General features: G+C 40.8%; 1 protein-coding gene across 2 annotated transcripts in view; it reads left to right on the top strand.

Moving 5' to 3' along the window:
* APC2 (APC regulator of WNT signaling pathway 2) overlaps window positions 1-20,440 on the top strand; it is a 97,784-nt gene that overhangs the window by 60,078 nt on the left and 17,266 nt on the right. For both annotated transcript variants that reach the window (XM_040323478.1, XM_040323485.1), the window contains 5 exons: window positions 12,583-12,654; window positions 15,238-15,324; window positions 15,446-15,824; window positions 19,061-19,156; window positions 19,878-20,017. In XM_040323478.1, the coding sequence (XP_040179412.1) occupies window positions 12,583-12,654; window positions 15,238-15,324; window positions 15,446-15,824; window positions 19,061-19,156; window positions 19,878-20,017 (774 nt within the window). The remainder of the gene's footprint in view (window positions 1-12,582; window positions 12,655-15,237; window positions 15,325-15,445; window positions 15,825-19,060; window positions 19,157-19,877; window positions 20,018-20,440) is intronic.

Below are 20,440 nucleotides of genomic sequence, written 5' to 3' on the forward strand. Positions count from 1 at the left end.
ATTTTTTGCTATAGTATTTTGCATGACCATAACTTACAGTCTGCTGAATACACAAACCTTTTTGCCGTATAGAAAGTACTTCTTACATTTGCATGCACCCAATTGTTTTGTGAAATTATTTTTTTCAGTGGAAATGTATAAAAATTCATATTAAAGCTTAATTCTGTGTTTTAATGAACTTTAACTAATTCACTAAACCAACTTTAAGTTAAGTTTGATTTTTGCTTAATAAGTGCACAATTTCCCAGACAATTTAGATTTTTTATATGTGTATTGGATTGATTTATATATTGTAGTTATATACATAGTTAGTCAGGTTGAAAAAAGACACAAGTCAATCTAGTTCAACCATGAAAATAAATAAATAACAAATAATATACAATCCCATATACCCAATCCTATACCCACAGTTGATCCAGAGGAAGCTGTAAAACCCCCCCCCCCCCAATTTGCTACAGCAGGGGAAAAAAATCCTTCCTGATCCCCTGAGAGGCAATCGGATTTTCCCTGGATCAACTTACGGTATATAACCTATAAATGTCAGTACCCAATTATATTAATGTACAGTATGTACATTTGGGAAAGTATCCAGGCCTTTCTTAAAGCAATCTACTCAGCTGGCCAGAACCACCTCTTGAGGGAGTCTATTCCACATTTTCACAGCTCTTACTGTGAAGAAAGCTTTCCATATTTGAAGATTAAATCTCGTTTCTTCTAGGCATAAAGAGTGCCCCCTTGTCCTCTGTGTTGATCCTAAAGTGAAAACCTCAACACCAAGTTCACTATATGGACCCCTTATATATGTGTACATATTGTAGTGCAGTGTAATTTATTTTTACAAAGTTTTGCAATGTTGATGTACACTTTGTGGTAACGATGTCATTTAAATTGGTTGGTGTATGGTGAATGCAGAAGTTTTCTATAATTTTTTTTATACAAGGGAAATACCTGCCTTAATGCAACACACTTGTGTTAATGCAGTCATAATAGCGTGAACTCAGCCGTAGGGTGATAAAAAAAAAAAAAAAAAGACTTGGTGTTGGTTGGATGACAAAAATGTATTAGTGTCAGATGAGGGGGGGGGGGGGGGGGAATTCAGTGGAGGTGGGATTTGGTGAACAGTGTGCGTGGGGGAAAGTCATTGATGGTCTGTAGGGGTAAAGCACTTACCTTGCACTGCAGAGAGTGTCCAGCACTGCTGTTCTCTCTTGATCTCCCCCTGCCACAGGAGCTAGGCACCTGCTGTATGTCTCAGACTTGAGATCGCGCCACAGGACAATTTGTTCAAAGAGTTGGAGTTAGGTGCTGGAATGAATGTTCTTGTCCGAGAGACAGCTCATACCTTTAGGACACTGACATTGTGCTGAAATCTTGGGACAGTCCCGTGGACTATGGGGTGGCTGGGGGCATTTCCTTTCTAGAGTACAAAATGTATTTCTGAGGCTTTGAAACTTGCAGTTGACACTGTGCATGGTCTCTGAATGTATACAGCATATATAGCCTAAAATGTGTGTGGAATCTGATGTTACATACAGATCATTTCCTGACAGTTCACCAACTTTTATTACTGACAGTAACATACAGTGCCAGTGTCTGGGTACATTTTCACCTAGTGACTTACATAACACAAAGAGAAATGTTCTGGAAGCTGGAGGCATTTGTTTTACACATGAGGATATACAGAAAACAAAGACAGTCCCTGCATACTAGTCACATACAGATACTCCTCACTTAACGACCAGGTTCCGTTCCAACAACCAGGTCATTAAACAGATTGGTTGTTAAACAAGGAGTCACAATAAACCAATATTTTAAGCATTCTTAACTACTGTACTGTATTATGAAAAAAAGTCTAAACGCAAAACTCCAGCTCAATAATGTTGTTTTAATTTGCATAAGTACAGAACACAAATGAAAACTCTGTACTGTACAATACAATGATGTACAGCGCATCGTTCAGGTGGGGAGAGCTGGTCGTAAGTCCGAGCAGTCATTAAACAGGTAAGTCGTTAAACGAGGAGTATCTGTATACACTCAATGCGCCAGGATGAATTAATTCTGGTCATAGATTTAACGTACATGTCAATGGAATTTCATGCATTAGGCAGAAATCTTACTCAAGTAAGGACATTAACAAAAGCAACTACCCAAAACACAATTTATATTTATGCCAAGAGAGATTTCATGGTCTTCAGATTGTATATTTGATTCTTTAACTTCAAAGCCTTCTTGGCATCCATTAGAATTTGTTGTTATAACTCAGAAAGCCAAGAACACAGGAGTGCCTTCATTTAATCTGTTTCAGATATAGTATTAAGGTTTAGGCCGATCCATACAGTAGCATAAAATTATGTATTATATGTTATAATAAAAGAGATTTCTAGTCATCTTCTTTTCCCTCAAACCAAGTGCTATATTAATTGTCAAATACTAAGTGGTCTCTAGTGTATAGCACACATAAAATCAGACCTATCAGATAAATCCATTTGTTTCTGTGTTATATATATATATATATATATATATATATATATATATATATATATAAAATATACAGTTGCGCTCATAAGTTTACATACCCTGGCAGAATTTATGATTTCTTGGCCATTTTTCATAGAATACGAATGACAACACAAAAACATTTCTTTCACTCATGGTCAGTGTTTGGCTAAAGCCATGTATTATCAATCAAAAAATGGAATAGGGTTCAGTCAGCGCAAAAAAACAAAAACTAAGGGCCTGATCCACAAAAACCGTCCGTAACTTAACTTTTGGCATTTAAGTTACACCGCCGCATAATCTCTACCTAAGTGCGCGATCCACAAAGCACTTACCTAGAAATTTTGAGCGGTGTAACTTAAATCCGTCCGGCGCAAGGCGTTCCTAATCTAATGGGGCGAGTCCCATTTAAATTAGGCACTCTCCCGCGCCGGACGTACTGCGCATGCTCCCGACGCGATTTTCCCGACGTGCATTGCGCGAAATTACGTTACGCCGAGTTTTTGTAAAAAAAGTTGCGTCGGGGAAAAAAAAGAGATGCGGCGGGAAAAAAAAAAAAAAAAATTGACAGCGTCGTGGGAAAGAAGGGTCTACTTTTACATGGTGTACTAACTTTACACTTTGTAAAAGCAGCCCTAATTTTGCAAACTAATACTTACGGCAAACTAATACTTACGGAGAAAAAACGAAGCTTAAAAGCTTTGTGGATCTCCGTAAGTGCTAATTTGCATACCAGACGCTGGATTTCGACGAGAAATGCCCCCAGCGGCGGCTGCGGTACTGCATCCTAAGATCCGACAGTGTAAGTCCCTTACACATGTCGGATCTCCTGCCTATCTATTAGAAACTGATTCTGTGGATCAGTTCCATAGATAGAAACAGGGATACGACGGCGTATCAGTAAATACGCCGGCGTATCCCTTTTGTGGATCAGGCCCTAAACTTCTAACCTAAGCAGCTGAACACTCAAGGTCAATATAACAATCATTGGACAAGTACATATAAATAGAAAACATAAAAATAAATAAAACACTACAATAAAATTCACCGTAATCACAAGCCACTCACCTCAAAATATGCACCTCTGAATCAATAGATAGGTCAATCAAGCATTTCCACAAGGGTAGTTTAAAGATGATTATTGCTGTTTTGAGGGATCCTAGAGCCGAAAACCTGACCTTCCACAACAGCAGCAGAATACCTCACTCCCAGGTAATAGGTGGGAGCGTGGCGACCATGCAAGATAGATAAAATATACATAATGCTCTCTGGTTGGGTAATACCATCATTTATTGGTAAAAGAAAATTTACTCACAAGCAGAGTAAAGGTGGCTGCGGATGATGTTACGGAGTCCTCCCGTCCTCCCACGTGCGTATTGTCCCTATGGGCGGGACTTCCTCAGCGGTGTCAGAGGCTCATACGTCCCACCTTGAATGATTAACTAATACACCCTGCCTCCTTGTTGTGTGCATTGCCATGGTAACAGAGATGTCCACATCACTTCCCCATTCACAAATGACCAGCACGTTAACCCTGCTCTGCACTACAGGGCACCAGAGTCAGGTAACACAATGTAGCAGACACAAAGCCTCGTTTAGTCATTGTTTTAGTGTTATTGTAGTGTTTTATTCAGCACTGCACTGTTTTCTATTTATATTTATTATCAATCAATTGTGTTTACTCTTTTAAATCATAATGACAACAGAAACTACCCAAATGACCCTGATCATACATTTACATACTCTGGTGATTTTGGCCTGATAACATGCACACTATTTGACACAAAGGGGTTTGAATGACTATTCAAGTTAATCATCCTCACCTGTGATCTTTTTGTGTGTATAAAAGGTCAATGAGTTTCTGGACTCCTGACAGATCCTTGCATCTTTCATCCAGTGCTGCACTGACGTTTCTGGATTCTAGATAATGGGGAAAGCAAAAGAATTGTCAAAGGATCTGCAGGAAAAGGTAGTTGAACTGTATAAAACAGGAACGGGATATAAAAAGATATCCGAGAAATTGAGAATGCCAATCAGCAGTGTTCAAACTCTAATCAAGAAGTGGAAAATGAGGGGTTCTGTTGAAACCAAACCATGGTCAGGTAGACCAACTAAAATTTCAGCCACACCTGCCAGGAAAATTGTATGGGATGCAAAGAAAAACCCACAAATAACTTCAGGTGAAATACAGGACTCTCTGAAAACATGTGGTGTGTCTGTTTCAAGATGCACAATAAGGAGGCACTTGAAGAAAGATGGGCTGCATGGTCGAGTCACCAGTAGAAAGCCATTACTACGCAAATGCCACAAAGTATTCCGCTTTCAATATGCCAAGCCTCAAACTTTCTGGCACAAAGTAATTTGAAGTGATGAAACCAAAATTTTGCTTTTGGCCACAACCATAAATACTACATTTGGAGAGTAGTCAACATGGCCTATGATGAAAGGTAAACCATTCCTACTGTGAAACATGGAGGTGGATTGCTGGTGTTTTGGGGATGTGTGAGCTACAAAGGCACAGGAAATTTTGTCAAAATTGATGGATGCAGCATGTTATCAAACAATACTGGAGGAACATTTGCATTTGTCAGCCAGGAAGCTGCGCATGGGACGTATTTGGACATTCCAAAATGACAATGATCCAAAACACAAGGCCAAGTCGACCTGTTATTGGCTACAGCAGAATAAAGTGAAGGTTCTGGAGGGGCCATCTCAGCCTCCTAACCTCAATATCATTGAGCCACTCTGGGGAGATCTCAAACGTTCAGTTCATGCACGACAGCCCAAGAATTTACAGGAACTGGAGGCTTTTTGCCAAGAGGAATGGGCAACTTTACCATCTGAGAAAATAAAGAACCTCATCCCCAAATACCACAAATGACTTCAAGCTGTCATTGATGTTAAAGGGGGCAATACACTGTATTAAATATGGTGTGCAAACTTTTGATCAGGGTCATTTGGGTAGTTTCCATTGTGATTATGATTTGAAAATAGTAAACACAGTTAATTGATAATAAAAAGCTTCAGCCAAACACTGACCATGAGTAAAAGAAAAGTTTTTGTGTTATTCATATTCTCTGAAAAATAGCCAAGAAATCATAAATTCTGCCAGGGTATGTAAACTTATGAGCACATCTGTGTATATGTCTATATCTATAGATATAGATATATACATTTTTTTTTCATTTAAAAAAAGCCTATTGGGCATACCCAGGCTTAAAAGAACACACTATAACAACTTTAAGTGGATGTAAACATTCACATATACCCAGTGAAGTGAACAGCCTCAGATGATGAACAGGGATGAAAAAAATCTCCCTACATAAGTTTTACATGTATCTGCTGTCTTCAGCTTTATAAACTGTTTAGAAAGTTCAGATCTCTGCTAATTAGCTCTGCTAATCTATTTATAGCATCTTCCCTAACACAAAACTCAGGCTGATTTTATCACATGTAAGGAAGAACGTCTCAGGAGTTATTCAGGCTGATAACAGAAGAATGGAGCAGGAGAAGGAGAAAGCTACGGGTGCTTTAAAGAGAGATAACAAAACACGGCAGATATATGTGCCCAGATCATATTTCATGAATCGGGTTTACATCCACTTTGACACAAAACACAATTGGTATGGCAACCAAAGCCCTAAAGCAAATAAATTTGATCTACTGAAAGCTCAATAAATAATAGAAAGATTAGTCCAAATGCAAAATTGCAGCTGCTATACACTTTAAGTGAAATCACTACACTTAAAAAAAAAAAAAAATATATATATATATATATATATATATATATATATATATATACACTGCTCAAAAAAATTAAAGAGGGGGTTATTAATCAGTTCCAGCTGCTTTGCTGTTAATTTAAATTAACAACAGGTGCACTAGATGGGCAACAATGAGACGACCTCCAAAACAGGAATGGTTTTTCAGGTGGAGGTGTCTGACATTTTTTTCCCCTACTCATCTTTTCTGACTGTTTTTCACTAGTTTTGCATTTGGCTAGGGTCATTGTTACTACTGGTTCGCACGAGGCAATACTTGGACCCTATAAAGGTTGCACAGGCAGTCCAACTCCTCCAGGATGGCACATCAATACGTGTCATTGCGAGAAGGCTTGCCGTGTCTCCCAGCACAGTCTCAAAAGAGTGGAGGAGATTCCAGGAGTCAGGCAGTTACTCTAGGAGAGCTGGACAGAGCCGTTGAAGGTCCTTAACCCATCAGCAGGACCGGTATCTGCTCCTTTGTGTAAGTAGGAACAGGATGAGCACTGCCAGAGCCCTACAAAATAACCTCCAGCAGGCCACTGGTGTGAATGTCTCTGACCAAACAATCAGAAACAGACTTCATGGGGCTGGCCTGAGGGCCCGACGTCCTCTAGTGTGCTCTGTGCTCACTGCCGGACACTGTGGAGTTTGATTGGCATTTTCCATTGAACACCAGAATTGGCAGGTCCGCCACTGGTGCCCCATACTTTTCACAGATGAGAGCAGGTTCACCCTGAACATATGTGACAGACGTGAAAGGGTCTGGAAAAGCGGCGGAGAACTTTATGCTGCCTGTAACGTTATGCCTCTGGGGAGGCATATCCATGGAGGGACGCACAGACCTCTACAGGCTACACAATGGCACCCTGACTGTCATTAGGTATCGGGATGAAATCCTTGGACCCATTGTTAGACCCTTCATGCTGGTGCAGTGGGTCCTGGGTTCCTCCTGGTACACGACAATGCCCGGCCTCATGTGGCGAAAGCATGCAGCCAGTTCCTGGAGGATGAAGAAATTGATACCATTGAATGGCCCCCACGCTCACCTGAACTAAATCCAAAAGGACACCTCTGGGACATTATGTTTCGGTCCATCTGGTGCCACCAGGTTGCACCTCAGTCTGTTCAGAATCTCAGTGATGCTCTGGTCCAGATCTGGCTGATATGCCCTGATGTTGTCAGGCATGCATACAAGCACTTGGGGGCCATACAAAATACTGAGGACCATTTTGAATGGTTGTTGCAATGAAATTTCAGCAAAATGGACTAGCTTGCTAATAAATCTTCCCATAAATCAATATAAATCTTTATAGTAGTGCTCCAGTGTTATTATCATATCACTGTGCTTCTCAATAATTGTTATACTTGTGCACACCACCACCAACTTTTTTATCTGCTCACCTCAAGGATGAGTCAGGAAGACTCAAATGAACTCTTTATCTTCACTCCCCAAACGTCTTTTCTTTTCTCTCAGGATTCAGCTGTTGAATTTCTCCCTTTCATGATCTCCACTCCACCCAATGTGTCCCTTACAGATAGGGGGTTGACCTTTGAGATTACTCACCTGTTCCGCCACTTCAAGGAACTCATGTATCATGTAATCAAAAACACAGCCGACATAGTGCTCTCTGCTTTAAAACTTTTATTTAAAACACAGCTAAAAAAGGACACTTTACTAGTTATAAAAACAAAATTTGCTTGTTACATGTATTGAGGGCGCCCCCTCGCTCACCACCGTGGCTGCACGACGTCACAGGCTCGAATCCTCTCCTCTGTGATGATGCGCGCCAGCCCTATAAGGCCGCGTACACACGGTCGTTTCAAACTGATGAGAATGGTCCGATGGGCTATTTCCTTTGGTTCACCGCTGAAGTGGCCTGATGGTCTGAAGTGCGTACACACCATCGTTCCAAAAACCAATCGGGTCAGAACGCGGTGACGTCAAACACACGACATGCTGAATAAAACTAAGTTGAATGCTTCCATGCATGCGTCGACTTGATTCTGAGCATGCGCAGGTTTTGAACCAATGCTTTCTGTACTAACCATCGGTTTGGACCGATCGGGCAGCGGGTCATCGGTTCGATTTTGAAGCATGTTTTAACATTTTGGACCGAAGGACAACAGACCGATGGGCTATACACACGGTCGGTTTGGACCGATGAAACTGAACCTCGGTCCATTCTCATCGGTTTTGTCCAACCGTGTGTACGCGGCCTAAGAGTTTGTTAATGCCTTCATGTATAGTAGGTCAAAGGGCTTTGTTTATGGTAGAGAGAGGTTTCACTAGGGAGTCATCCCACAGTAGAGGCTCTATCACTGTAACGTAAAGGAAGCAGGTTGAGTAGAGATTTGCAATTGAAAAGCATGGCGCAATTGAAGGAATCGGAACAGATATGAGTTAGCGATTTTAAGGAGTCGAAGGTTTGAAGGGCACCACCTGCATATATTTGATTAAGATACTTGATTCACTTGGAAGCCCTTTAGATTTGGAAAGATATAGAACTGAGAAAGTGAGGAGTTCCACCGGAGAGGTGTGTAGGGTGAGCACTGTTGTGATGACACAAGGGGTGTTATTTACTAAAGGCAAATGCACTTTGCACTACAAGTGCACTTGAAAGTGCAGTCGCTGTAGATCTGAGGGGGACATGCAAGGAAAATAAAAAACAGCATTTTAGCTTGCACATGATTGGATGATAAAATCAGCAGAACTTCCCCTCATTTCAGATCTTCAGCTGCGATCTAAAGTGACTGCACTTTCAAGTGCACTTGCAGTTCAAAGTGGATTTGCCTTTTAGTAATTAATCCCCAAGGTGTTGCAACTGCCAAGTCATAAAAACAGCCTTCATGGACAGTGTGATGGGGAAGAGGGACATACATATATATTAATGTACATGCAAATATACAAATGTTTTTGGATAAAATAATATGACAATGCCAATGGAAGTGGAATAGATATAAAAGACATAATAACATTTGTTCATCTTCCATAATAATATTGTAAAAGTTACTTGTACTTTAGTAATAAAAAAAAAGCCTATTTTTAAAGTGTGTACAGTTAGGTCAGATGCCTATTCCTACAAATAACTTAAGTTTCCAAATAAATAAATATGTTTGAAAAGGAAATGTCCTGACAATCAAAACATCTTTAATAAGACATGAGCATGGGCATCTCTATTTTGCTCCTACTAGGCAAAGAAACAGGTTCATTTGACAGTAGGGACCATAAAACAGCCAGAACTTGACCTCCCCACACTATCCTGCTGTCTGACAGTTGGCTATCAAGTGCTGCATTATCAAGAGGCGGGTGAAGTGTCAAATCTTTACTTCATGTCTGGAAGTACTGCCTTCTTTTGGTCACTTCTGTAAAGCAAAACCCTTACTTTGCCTAGTATGGGCAAAGAACAGGTTTACTGCAACAAGGCAGTATATACTAAATACATTGGCCCAGATTCTTAAAGGACTTACGACGGCGCAGCGCCATGTACGCCGTCGTAAGTCCTAATTCGACCCGTCGTATCTATGCGATAGATATCCATTAGATCCGACAGGCGTAAGTCTCTTACGCCGTCGGATCTTAACTGCATTTTTTTTTTGACCGCTAGGTGGCGCTTCCGTCGGATTCCCCGTTGAGTATGCAAATTAGCTAGATACGCGAATTCCCAAACGTACGCACGGCCGACGCAGTAAAGTTACGACGTTTACGTTAGGCTTTTCCCGGCATTAAGTTGCCCCTGCTATATGAGGCGCAGCCAATATTAAGTATGGCCGTCGTTCCCGCGTCGAAATTTTAAAAAGTTACGTCGTTTGTGTAAGTTGTCTGTGAATGGGGCTGGACGTCATTTACGTTCACGTCGAAACCAATGACGTCCTTGCGACGTCATTTGGAGCAATGCACACTGGGATATTTTACGGATGGCGCGTGCGCAGTTCGTTCAGCGTGGGGACACGCTTCATTTAAATGATACACGCCCCCTACCCGCCGAATTTGAATTCCGCCGGGTGATTTACGCTACGCCGCTGCAACTTTACAGGCAAGTGCTTTGTGAATAAAGCACTTACCTGAAAAACTTGCGGCGGCGTAACGTAAATACGTTACGCCGCCGCAGAGATACGCCCAGTGTACAAGAATCTGGGCCATTGTGTTTGCTTTTACAGTGTATAGTGTCCAATATGCTTTAGGCCCCTTTCACACCTGTGGACCGTATGTCCGCTTTTTCATCCATCCACGTGCGGATGAAAAAGAGACATACATTGGTCCCTACGAGATTGCGGGTGTCAGCAGATGAACACCCGCTGACACCCGATCTCGCCCGCTTCCGCATTCCTCCAATTCTGCAGACGGAGGAAAACCCTATTTTTCCTTCCGTCTGTGGATCGGATGAACATGGACAGACGGTCCGTGTTCATGCGATCCCCCCATAGGGGAGAGCGTAGAAAAGACAGGGCCGTCCCTGCACAGTGTGCGGGGACCGCCGTGTCATCCGCTGGCTCAGCAGGGATCAACGGAGCGATCCCCGCTGAGCAAGCGGAGGTTCACGGGGCGGATCATTACTGATCCGCCCCATGTGAAAGAGCCCTTAGATGGCCTAACACCGAGCAGTAGAATCAGCAGATGAAATATATTCGGGCCCCGATTATCACTAATCTGTTTTATGGCACTAATGTCCTAACAATATTGTACATTATTTATAGATAATTTTATATTTGTTTTCTCCCAATATAAACAGATCTGCTTGACATGTGTGGCCTAGTTTTTGCTGGAGTCCATCCATGTTGTGTAGGCATCTCCAAGAATTTGCTGGATGTTAATAGAAAAATGTATTGCATATGCAAGAAAAGGCAAAAAATTGTTCTGATTAAATTTGGTAAAAGAAAAAGTATTCAAAGTATATGTCATAGGAAAGATGTCACTCGTAGTAGAACATATTTTATTTTAGTATTGTTTTATTGAAGTATTTTTTTTTTGTAAATGAATTGTTCACATTCATATTTTTATACACTACAGCTAACTTGTAGTTGGCTATAAGGCTTAATTCACATCTATGCATTTTTAGAGCTTTTTGCATTTTGCAGATTTGCACTACAGAACGTGTTCCATAGAAAACCATTTTAAATGGACTGTAGTGCTAATCTGCAAAATGCAAAAAGCACAAAAAATGCAAAGGTTTGAATCCAGCCTTAGAAGGTTACTCTTTGTCTCAATGGGACACGGCTGGAAAAAAAACCACCAAGAATTGTAACAATTCACTGCTCTATCGATCATCAAACATGTGTCCTTAGATAAGCATTAACATTTTTCTGACATACAGATACTTACCTGCTTTGTCTGATAGACTGTTAAGAGAGAGGAGCAGGATTTCGAAAAAAATAAACTTACATACTCACCTAGGTGGATGCAGAATTGATCTGATGCTTCATATGTCCTCTGCCACTTTTAAGACCGAGAACTGAACGATCAATGACTGCTGAACAGAGAGTAGTGACTGTCAGTCACTGGCTCTCTGCTCTGCCCCTCCAGTGCTCACTGGAGTGCTGGGCTATGAAGGCTGGCTCAGCCTGTCAGCAGCAGGCATCTGAGTAGATCCTGATATTAAAGTTGGGGTCCCTTCAAAGCCTGGAGTGACATAAGCTGACAGGGGGCTTTAGCCTGCTTTCAGCTTAATATGGTTCACAGGAGTTCAGAATGAAGTACACTCCTGTGACCCACTGTTACTTACCTTGGTTGGAGGCCGTGTTGACAAGGGGGCTTCCCTTGCGGCTCTGGTCTGAGCACCCCTGAATGTAATGACTGAGGTTCAACGCTCTAAAAAGCATGGGTGTCTGATCATGGCAGTCACTTACTACCAATGTACAGAGACATAGTCAAGGTGAGCCAGGGTCATACACAATGAGGCAGCAGCATGGACAGGAAGCAGGCTAAGGGTCAGTGCCAGGGAAGCAAGCAGAGCAAGGTCCAGTAGTAGGAGGTCAGCACCAGGGAAGCAGGCAAAGTATAGTCAGGGGTAACACAAGGTCAGTATCCAGCATCCACAGAGCAAGATCAGGAACAGGCGGGTCAGCAACAAAAGATCAGTCGGCAAAGCAGGAACAAGGATCACAAGGAAGCTAAAGAACATCCAGTGATTAGCACACACCAGGGCCTCCTTTAAATAAACAGCTTGGCACCAATGCACGTGGACATGCATGCCGATGCGCACAGGCGTACACAAATGCTGTTTTGGTGTCAACTGTAAAATTTTGGATTTCTTCTTACTTTCTCTCCCAGTAACAACCTTTCCATTGGCATGCTCATGATTTTAACTTGGTTTTGTCCTGTTAGATTCGGGCTTCCCGTATGGAGCAGATTGAACAACAGCTGGAAGAAATGCAACGAATGGAACAAACTATAGAGGTAAAACATTTATTAAAAAAACAGGGTTATTGATATCAGATGTCACTTGCCCTTTTAATCTTATTTAAAGTTGCCATGCACAATATTAATATATGGAGCAAATTACTAAAAGCCATTTTTACACCAGGAACATTTCAGCATATTGGTGCAACCACAGGAGATACTGCTGTTCTAGAGTATGCATAGTGCAAACATTTAAAAATAATTTGGAGGGACACCTATACCACTTAAGACCCGGACCATTATGCAGCTAAAGGACCTTGCCCCTTTTTGCGATTTGGCACTGTGTCGCTTTAACTGACGATTACGTGGTCATGCGACTTGGCTCCCAAACAATTGGCATCCTTTTTTTCCCACAAATAGAGCTTTCTTTTGGTGGTATTTGATCACCGCTGCGGTTTTTATTTTTTGCGCTATAAACAAAAATAGAGCAACATTTTTGAAAAAAAAATACAATATTTTTTTACTTTTTGCTATAATAAATATCCACAAAAATATATAAAAAACATTTTTTTTCCTCAGTTTAGGCCAATACGTATTATTCTACCTATTTTTGGTAAAAAAAAATCACAATAAGCGTGTAACGATTGGTTTGCGCAAAATTTATAGCGTTTACAAAATGGGAGATAGTTTTATGGTATTTTTAGCAGAGCTTTGCCAATTCTCCCAAACTCTTTAATGCATTGTGGCTTTCAACTTGCCACGACTCTCTGCAGGCAATACTTTTCTCACGTGGTCTGCAGACTTGAAATCATCGCCGTTGCTACGGGCAACCACATGCCTCTCCAACTTCCAGGCAGCCTGTCGGTCACTCCTGGCACTCAAGCCAGGCTTCCCAAACACTGTTGCAGACCTTTGTCTGGCCATATCAATTTGTACTGGAAGCTGCGACAAAGGGTACTTGGAGTAGCTCACTGGTATATGCAAGGATCTTTAGTTCTGCCCGCATTCTCCACCACTTTTTAACGTTGGCGGGCTGTTTAGCTTGGTGTAGAGCAGGGATATTAGCGGACCTCCAGCTGTTGCAAAACTACAAGTCCCATCATGCTTCTGCCTCTGGGTGTCATGCATGTGGCTGTCAGAGTCTTGCTATGCCTGATGGGACTTGTAGTTCTGCAACAGCTGGAGGTCCACTAATTGCATATCCCTGGTGTAAAGCTTACAGTAAGCTGAGTCCATGCCAGATATGCAGTTTAAAGCGGGGTTCCAACCACAATTAGCATTTTTTAAATGTATGTCCTTTCATTGTGCGTTTTTATAATATAAATCCGGTCACTTACTATTTTACAATCCGCCGCTGCTCCGCATAGTTATTCAAAAAAGATAGTTTATAAAACTATGTCCACACCATTGTCATTTTGCTTGTGGGCATTGTGAAGCCCACAAGCACTTACTTCCTGGAAGTCTTGGATGAGGAGTGATAATTGGACAGCGCACTGCATCCTGGGAAATGATTACACACATTTCCCAGGAGCATTAGAGGGAGATGATGTCAGGATCCTAGGTGATTCCAAAGGCAGATTTTGTGGGACTGCATAGCAACAGGCATTTCCAGATGAGTAAAAAATTTTTTTTTCTTTTTTAGGTCTAATGAGCACAATAATGAAAAAAAAAAAATTGGGATGGAAACTCCACTATAAGGGCATTTTGGCCCACGTTTATTAAACAAAGAAATGTCCATCCAGAATTTACACGCAGGGGATTCATCTTTAAAGCAATAACGAAATAACAAATGGAAAATAGAGAGCCACCTGGCTCTCTGATCAGCACTGTACTGTAACTGTGTCCCTGTTTGGTACCCACTCTGTACCTCTGGTGACACTCTCTCTTACAGCTTCCTGGCTGCTACAGCCCATCAGCTTGGGCCCTCTGTCTGCTCTATCAGACCATCCTGTGTCAATAGGCACACTTCTCCCTTACATGTCTGGACTCCTTGGGAGGGTGGAGCCCAGAACCCTGGTCCTGGCTCTGCTATAACCCACCTGCACAATCAACAAGCCAGACTCTTGGCTGTTCCCAAAACCCGGTCTCAGGATTGGAGATTCCATCCCACCCAGATCGCTGTGAAATCTCCAGGTTCCAGGTCCCCAACTGGATTTAACCAACCACAGAGGAAACTGATAAAATGGTTTCCTCTAAATCTAATAATCCTCCTGGAGCCTCTCAACCTGCCTATTTGAGAATCCTGTGCGACAACTACTATGACAGGGAGCCGTACTGTCACAATGTGTATACGCAGCTTTACTCTAAGCATTTGGACCACCATAATAGCCAAAAAGCGAGTGCTTTCAGAAGGATTAATCTGCAATGGTCATCTCCATATACTCTCTGTACAAGTCTACTTTTAGTGCTTGAAAACTTTTAAGCAGTTTTTTCCAATATGCAAGAATCAGGAATTCTGATTGCCTTAATTGATGAATTGTGTGATTTTTTATCTGGGTAGGTTTGCATGAAAATATTTAGGCCAACTGAAAAGTTACAATTGGGCAAAAAATACAAAACACCAATTTTTTCGATCAGATTTTGAATAAGAGGATTGTATAACCACGTTTTAACAAAGTAAATTATGTTCTATTCACCCAGCCTTGTGCAATCCTTGAGCCTGTGGACAGACCAATTCCAGAGAATATTTCCCAACCAGAAGACAACTCAGGTCAACCAGAAAATAAGGTACACATGGAAATGATTTACCCATAAAAGATGTAGTGATGGAAGTGAAATGTAAACATAAACTGGTTTCACAGACCTAGGTTACAATGGTAGATGACTGTCATTGTCTATTTTATCATAGGTAGAGGTGGTGTTCTGGCTTTTGTCTATGCTGGCCACACGTGATAAGGATGACATGTCGCGCACTTTGTTGGCCATGTCCAGCTCACAAGAGAGTTGCCAAGCCATGCGAAAATCAGGCTGCCTTCCACTGCTACTCCAGATCCTTCATGACACAGAACAGGATGGAAGAACACAGGACTCTCAGAATTTCAAAGATGCAAGGATGAGAGCCAATGCTGCACTTCATAATGTGATATTCTCTCAACCCGATGAAGGACAGGCCAAGAAGGAGATGAGAGTCCTCCATATTCTTGAACAGATACGTTCCTATACTGAAACTTGCTGGGATTGGATGCTATGTCATGAGCAGAAAGATGGTGTAGTAGACAGTAGCCCAGGTACCTTGCAATAACTTTAAGTTGTGTACAACTATTCCTAAGCTTTTGGTATGAACTGAATGTGTTAGATATGTAAGATAACAGAGACATGCTAAGCAAAGCATTACAATATTATTATTGTACAGGATTTATATAGCACTAACGATGCAGAGCTTTACAAAATGGAAGATGGTACAGGGACAATATGATTCAATACAAAATGAATCAGAGGGCCTTGTAATAACTGTAAGGGATGAGCTAATGGAGAAAGTAAAAGTTCAGTTTCTAAGTTAAAGACGGGATAGACTTTTAGGGATCGCCTAAAGGTAGATAGAGTGGGAGATAGACAGATTGGGGTAAGAATTTCCAGAGGATAGGAGAGGCTCTGGAGAAGTCCTCAAGGCTTGTATAGGAGGAAGTTACAAGGGTGCTAGATAGCAGGAGGTCTTGGGAGGAGCGAAGGGAACATTTTGGTTGGTATTTTGAAACAATGTTAGTGATGTAGTTGAAGGCAAATTTGTGGATGATTTTGTAGGTGTTTAGTATTTAGAATTTTATTAGTTGGGTAAATGGAAGCCAATGGAGGGATTGGTAAAGAGCCATAGCAGACACTGGATGGTTGGTAATGCAGCATTTATGATGGACTGAAGGAGGGATAATCGCCTAAGGCCTCGTACACACGACCGAGTAACTCGTCGGGCGAGACACATAGTTTTCCGCGACGAGTTTCTTGTTAGGCTTGTCGAGGAACTCAACAAGCTTGCTTTGCATACACATGGTCAAGACAAAATCTCCTTGTTCTCAAACGCGGTGACGTACAACAAATACAACGGCAGGGGAAGTTCGATTCCACTTGCACAACTCTTGGGGCAGCTTTTGCTAATCTCATGTGTTTGCGTGTTAAGTAAAAGTTTGGTAAGAGACGATTTGTACAGTCTGTTACAGCTTGAAAAATGTGTTATCTCCATTACAAATGCTACTTTTACTCCCGTCTCATACTTTATTCTGAGCAAGCGCGGGTTTCTTAACATACACACGCTCGAGTTTCTCGTTGAAAACCAGCCCGACGAGGAACACGACAAGGAAGTTGAGACTCCCGTCGAGGAAAAAGAGAACTTGCTCTTTTTTTTTCCTTGACAGTTTCCTCGATGAAAAACGTACACACGATCGTTTTCCTCTGCAAAAAAAGCTCTCCCATCAAGTTTCTTGATGGATTCTGTCGAGTTTCTCGGTCGTGTGTACAAGGCCTCAGTAAAGGTAGGCCAATGAGGGGAGAGTTACAAAAGTCGAGTCGAGACATAACCAGGAAGTGAAATAGAAGCTCTGTGGTGTCATTGATTAAGAAGGGGTGTATTTAGGAGATATTACAGACGTTGAGGTGCCAAGATTTGGAAAGGGATTGGTTATGGGACTGAAAGGAGAGTTCAGAGTCCAGGATTGCACCTAACATCCCAGCATGAAGAGATGGATAGTTGTGCTATTGATTGGCATGAGGAAAGGAAAGATTATGAATACAGTTTTGACTTTGAGATTATCCAAAGCACATGTCAAATTCAAATATTCTTTAGTCCATAATCTTTAACTGAAAATAGCATAATGTTAGTCTGCCAATATTCTTACTGATGTATAGCAGGAAATTACTTATTAATGCAAAGCTTAAAAGAATGCAGAATTACCAAAATATACCATATACTGCATTGCACCTGTCTTTAGAAATGTCAACTGAAATGCCACACTAACAAAATTTAAGAAAAAATGTATTAGGAATAATTAGAAAATAAAACAAATAATAATAATGGACAGAAGAGAAATGCAGAAAGTGCAACAGTCAATTTACAAAGTCATGAGTATGTCTGGAGCATGCATTGTGTAGACTTATCAGTTTAGGTTTGCTTTATATTAGTGAACAGTTGTGAAGTGCCCTTCTTATATTGGTGGTCAGTGGGACAAGAACCCTTTTACATTGCTGATTTAGTGGAGAAGTAGCCTCTCATATTGGTGAACAACATAGTGCCCTCTTACACAAGTGGTTAGTGTAGTGTTTCCTTACCATGATGTCAAGTGGTGAAGTGCACCCTTACATTAGCATTTCAGTGAGGAGGTGCCCATTACATTGATGATCATTGTAGTGCCCCCCTGACATTGGTGATTCATTGAAGAAATTGCCTCTTACATAGGTGTTCAATATAGTGCCTCCCTATATTTGTGGTCAGTGTAATGTTTCTCAAATTGGTGGTCATCAGCAAAGTGCCCTCTCTCATTGGTTGTCAATGGGAGCTTGGCAAAGGAGATTAATAATGTCAGTTTTTCTTACCTGAATGAGAAGCTGCTTTGCTGCTCTCAAGCTGCTAACACTGACTCTGCCAAGTGATGTCAGCACCAGAACTTTGCAGACAGAGTGCAAAATCTGGTGCAGCTCTGTATAGAAACCAATCAGCTTCCTTTTTTTCTTGACAAAGTTTAATTGAAGTTGGAAGCTGATTGGCTACCATGCACAGCTGCACCAGATTTTTCACTTTCCAGTTCTAGTAAATCAACCTTACTGTTGGAAGGTAAGGACTGCTTTCAGACCAGCTGAATTGTTATTCTCTACAGACAATGCACTCCCGTATTACCCACTTTTGTAGAGAACCACTCTCACCACCCTGCAAATGGAACATAATTGCTCTGCAATATACTGAAAGTGCTGGTAAAAAACAATGTAGAGTAACCACATGTTGGCCAGTAAATAGACTACTCACACATATATGAGCACTCACCGTATACTAAAAGCCCTGCTGTTACCTTTATTGGTCATAAAATCTTCGTCTGTGTGCTTCTCTTTAAAAAGTTTGGTTTGTTACTGGTACCCAACATCTTAGCCAAGATCCGCAAACTGCTAAAGCTACTTCCAGGGAAAATAACTGTTATTGAGAGTGGCAGTTGGCAGGCCTTAGTTTGAAGTCAGTGATAAAGTCAAAGACAAAGTAAAACTAGTATCATAGGGGCACAAAGAGAAGAGTTTTCTAGCTAGATTCTAAAATAAGACATCTTGTGGTTCCTGCTCTTAAAAAAACCTTTAAAAGTTAGAAATGGTCAACAGATTTATAAAGCAAAGAGCTGTGACAGTACAAAAACCTATAAATCAAATTCATTAATTGTCTTACATTTTCTGACTTGTTAAAAGAAAGCAATTGTAAATGTGTCCTATTTATTAAGTTAAACACATAAATATGTGGCATTGTTGCATCTGAAGTTGCAAACTGATATTATTTCAGCTCCCGTGCCCATAGAACCACAGATCTGCCAAGCAAGCTGCGCCATTATGAAACTATCATTTGATGAAGAATACAGAAGAGCAATGAATGAACTAGGTAAAATGTGTATTATGCATTCATTGCCCAACCTCACTAAATACATTACTGACAAGATGACGTTAAGCTGGACTCCATACAGGTTTGAAAAACACAGCATTAAATCTAGTTATGGTTGCATTTAATAATAAAAAAATAATAATATATATATATATATATATATATATATATATATATCTAGCATACATAACTAACCTGTGCTTACAATAGCCTGTGCAAAAGTGCGTATTATAGTAATGGGATGGGAACATTTCGAGCCAATCTGGGCTTTACTTCTTTTGCCCACTTCTGTCAGACAAAACATTAAATATGCTTACAGACGGAAAAGTGCAATGTGATGTTTCTCCTGTTATCCAGTCATAGGACAGGTTGATGCCCAAGCTGTATTGTTTAACTGCAGCAGAAAAATGTGGGTTTCAACAATCTGGCCTTGCTCTCTGGCAAAGATGACTTTGATACAAGGCTAAACACAATTACAATGATGGTTAAAAAGTTATGTATATATTTTTTACCTGTGTGTTTAGCTGTTTTCTTGGAGTTCAGCTTTAATGTATACGCAGCAATATATTACAATCCAGCTGTGAAGTGTAGCAGAATACTTGCCTAGCAAAAAACATCATCCTTCCCATCTCCATAATCCTCTCATCCAAACCATAATAACCACGACTATAGCAAGTAGCAGTTCTGCATGAGGAATCTGTGTGTCTGGTGCTTTCCATAGGTGGTCTACAGGCAATTGCAGAACTCTTAGAGGTAGACTACCAGATGCACAGAATGACCAGTGATCCACTCAGCCTGGCTCTAAGACGATATGCAGGAATGGCCCTTACTAACCTTACTTTTGGGGATGTGGTGAACAAGGTGAGAAAAAAATAAAAATTTTAATGTAGAATTAACATTATTATGGAACTCATTTATTACAGTGTCTATGATAGCCTTTTGTCACAACCTTGTCTTTTTTTTTTTTATGACAAATGAAATGTATTTCTGTAAAGCAAAATTTATGTTTTTGCTTATATGCACAATTGAGCCATAGATTTGAACTGGTGCACTATAGCCTATTTTTTACTGTTATGTATTTATTTTACTTTATGTAAAAAAAAATCGAATGCAAATCTTTGTGGAGCTGTAACCTTTTTCTACAGAATGCAGTATGCATTATATGCATAATTTACAGCAACAGAGGTAAAATAGCATACTGAGAAGATATTAAGGCCTACTGAACTTCTTGGACATAGATCTACAGGAGAATTACGACTTCAAAAGGATGTTAAATTTACAATA

The sequence above is a fragment of the Rana temporaria genome, chromosome 1 (genome assembly GCF_905171775.1).
Source record: "Rana temporaria chromosome 1, aRanTem1.1, whole genome shotgun sequence".
NCBI classification, from domain to species: domain Eukaryota; kingdom Metazoa; phylum Chordata; class Amphibia; order Anura; family Ranidae; genus Rana; species Rana temporaria.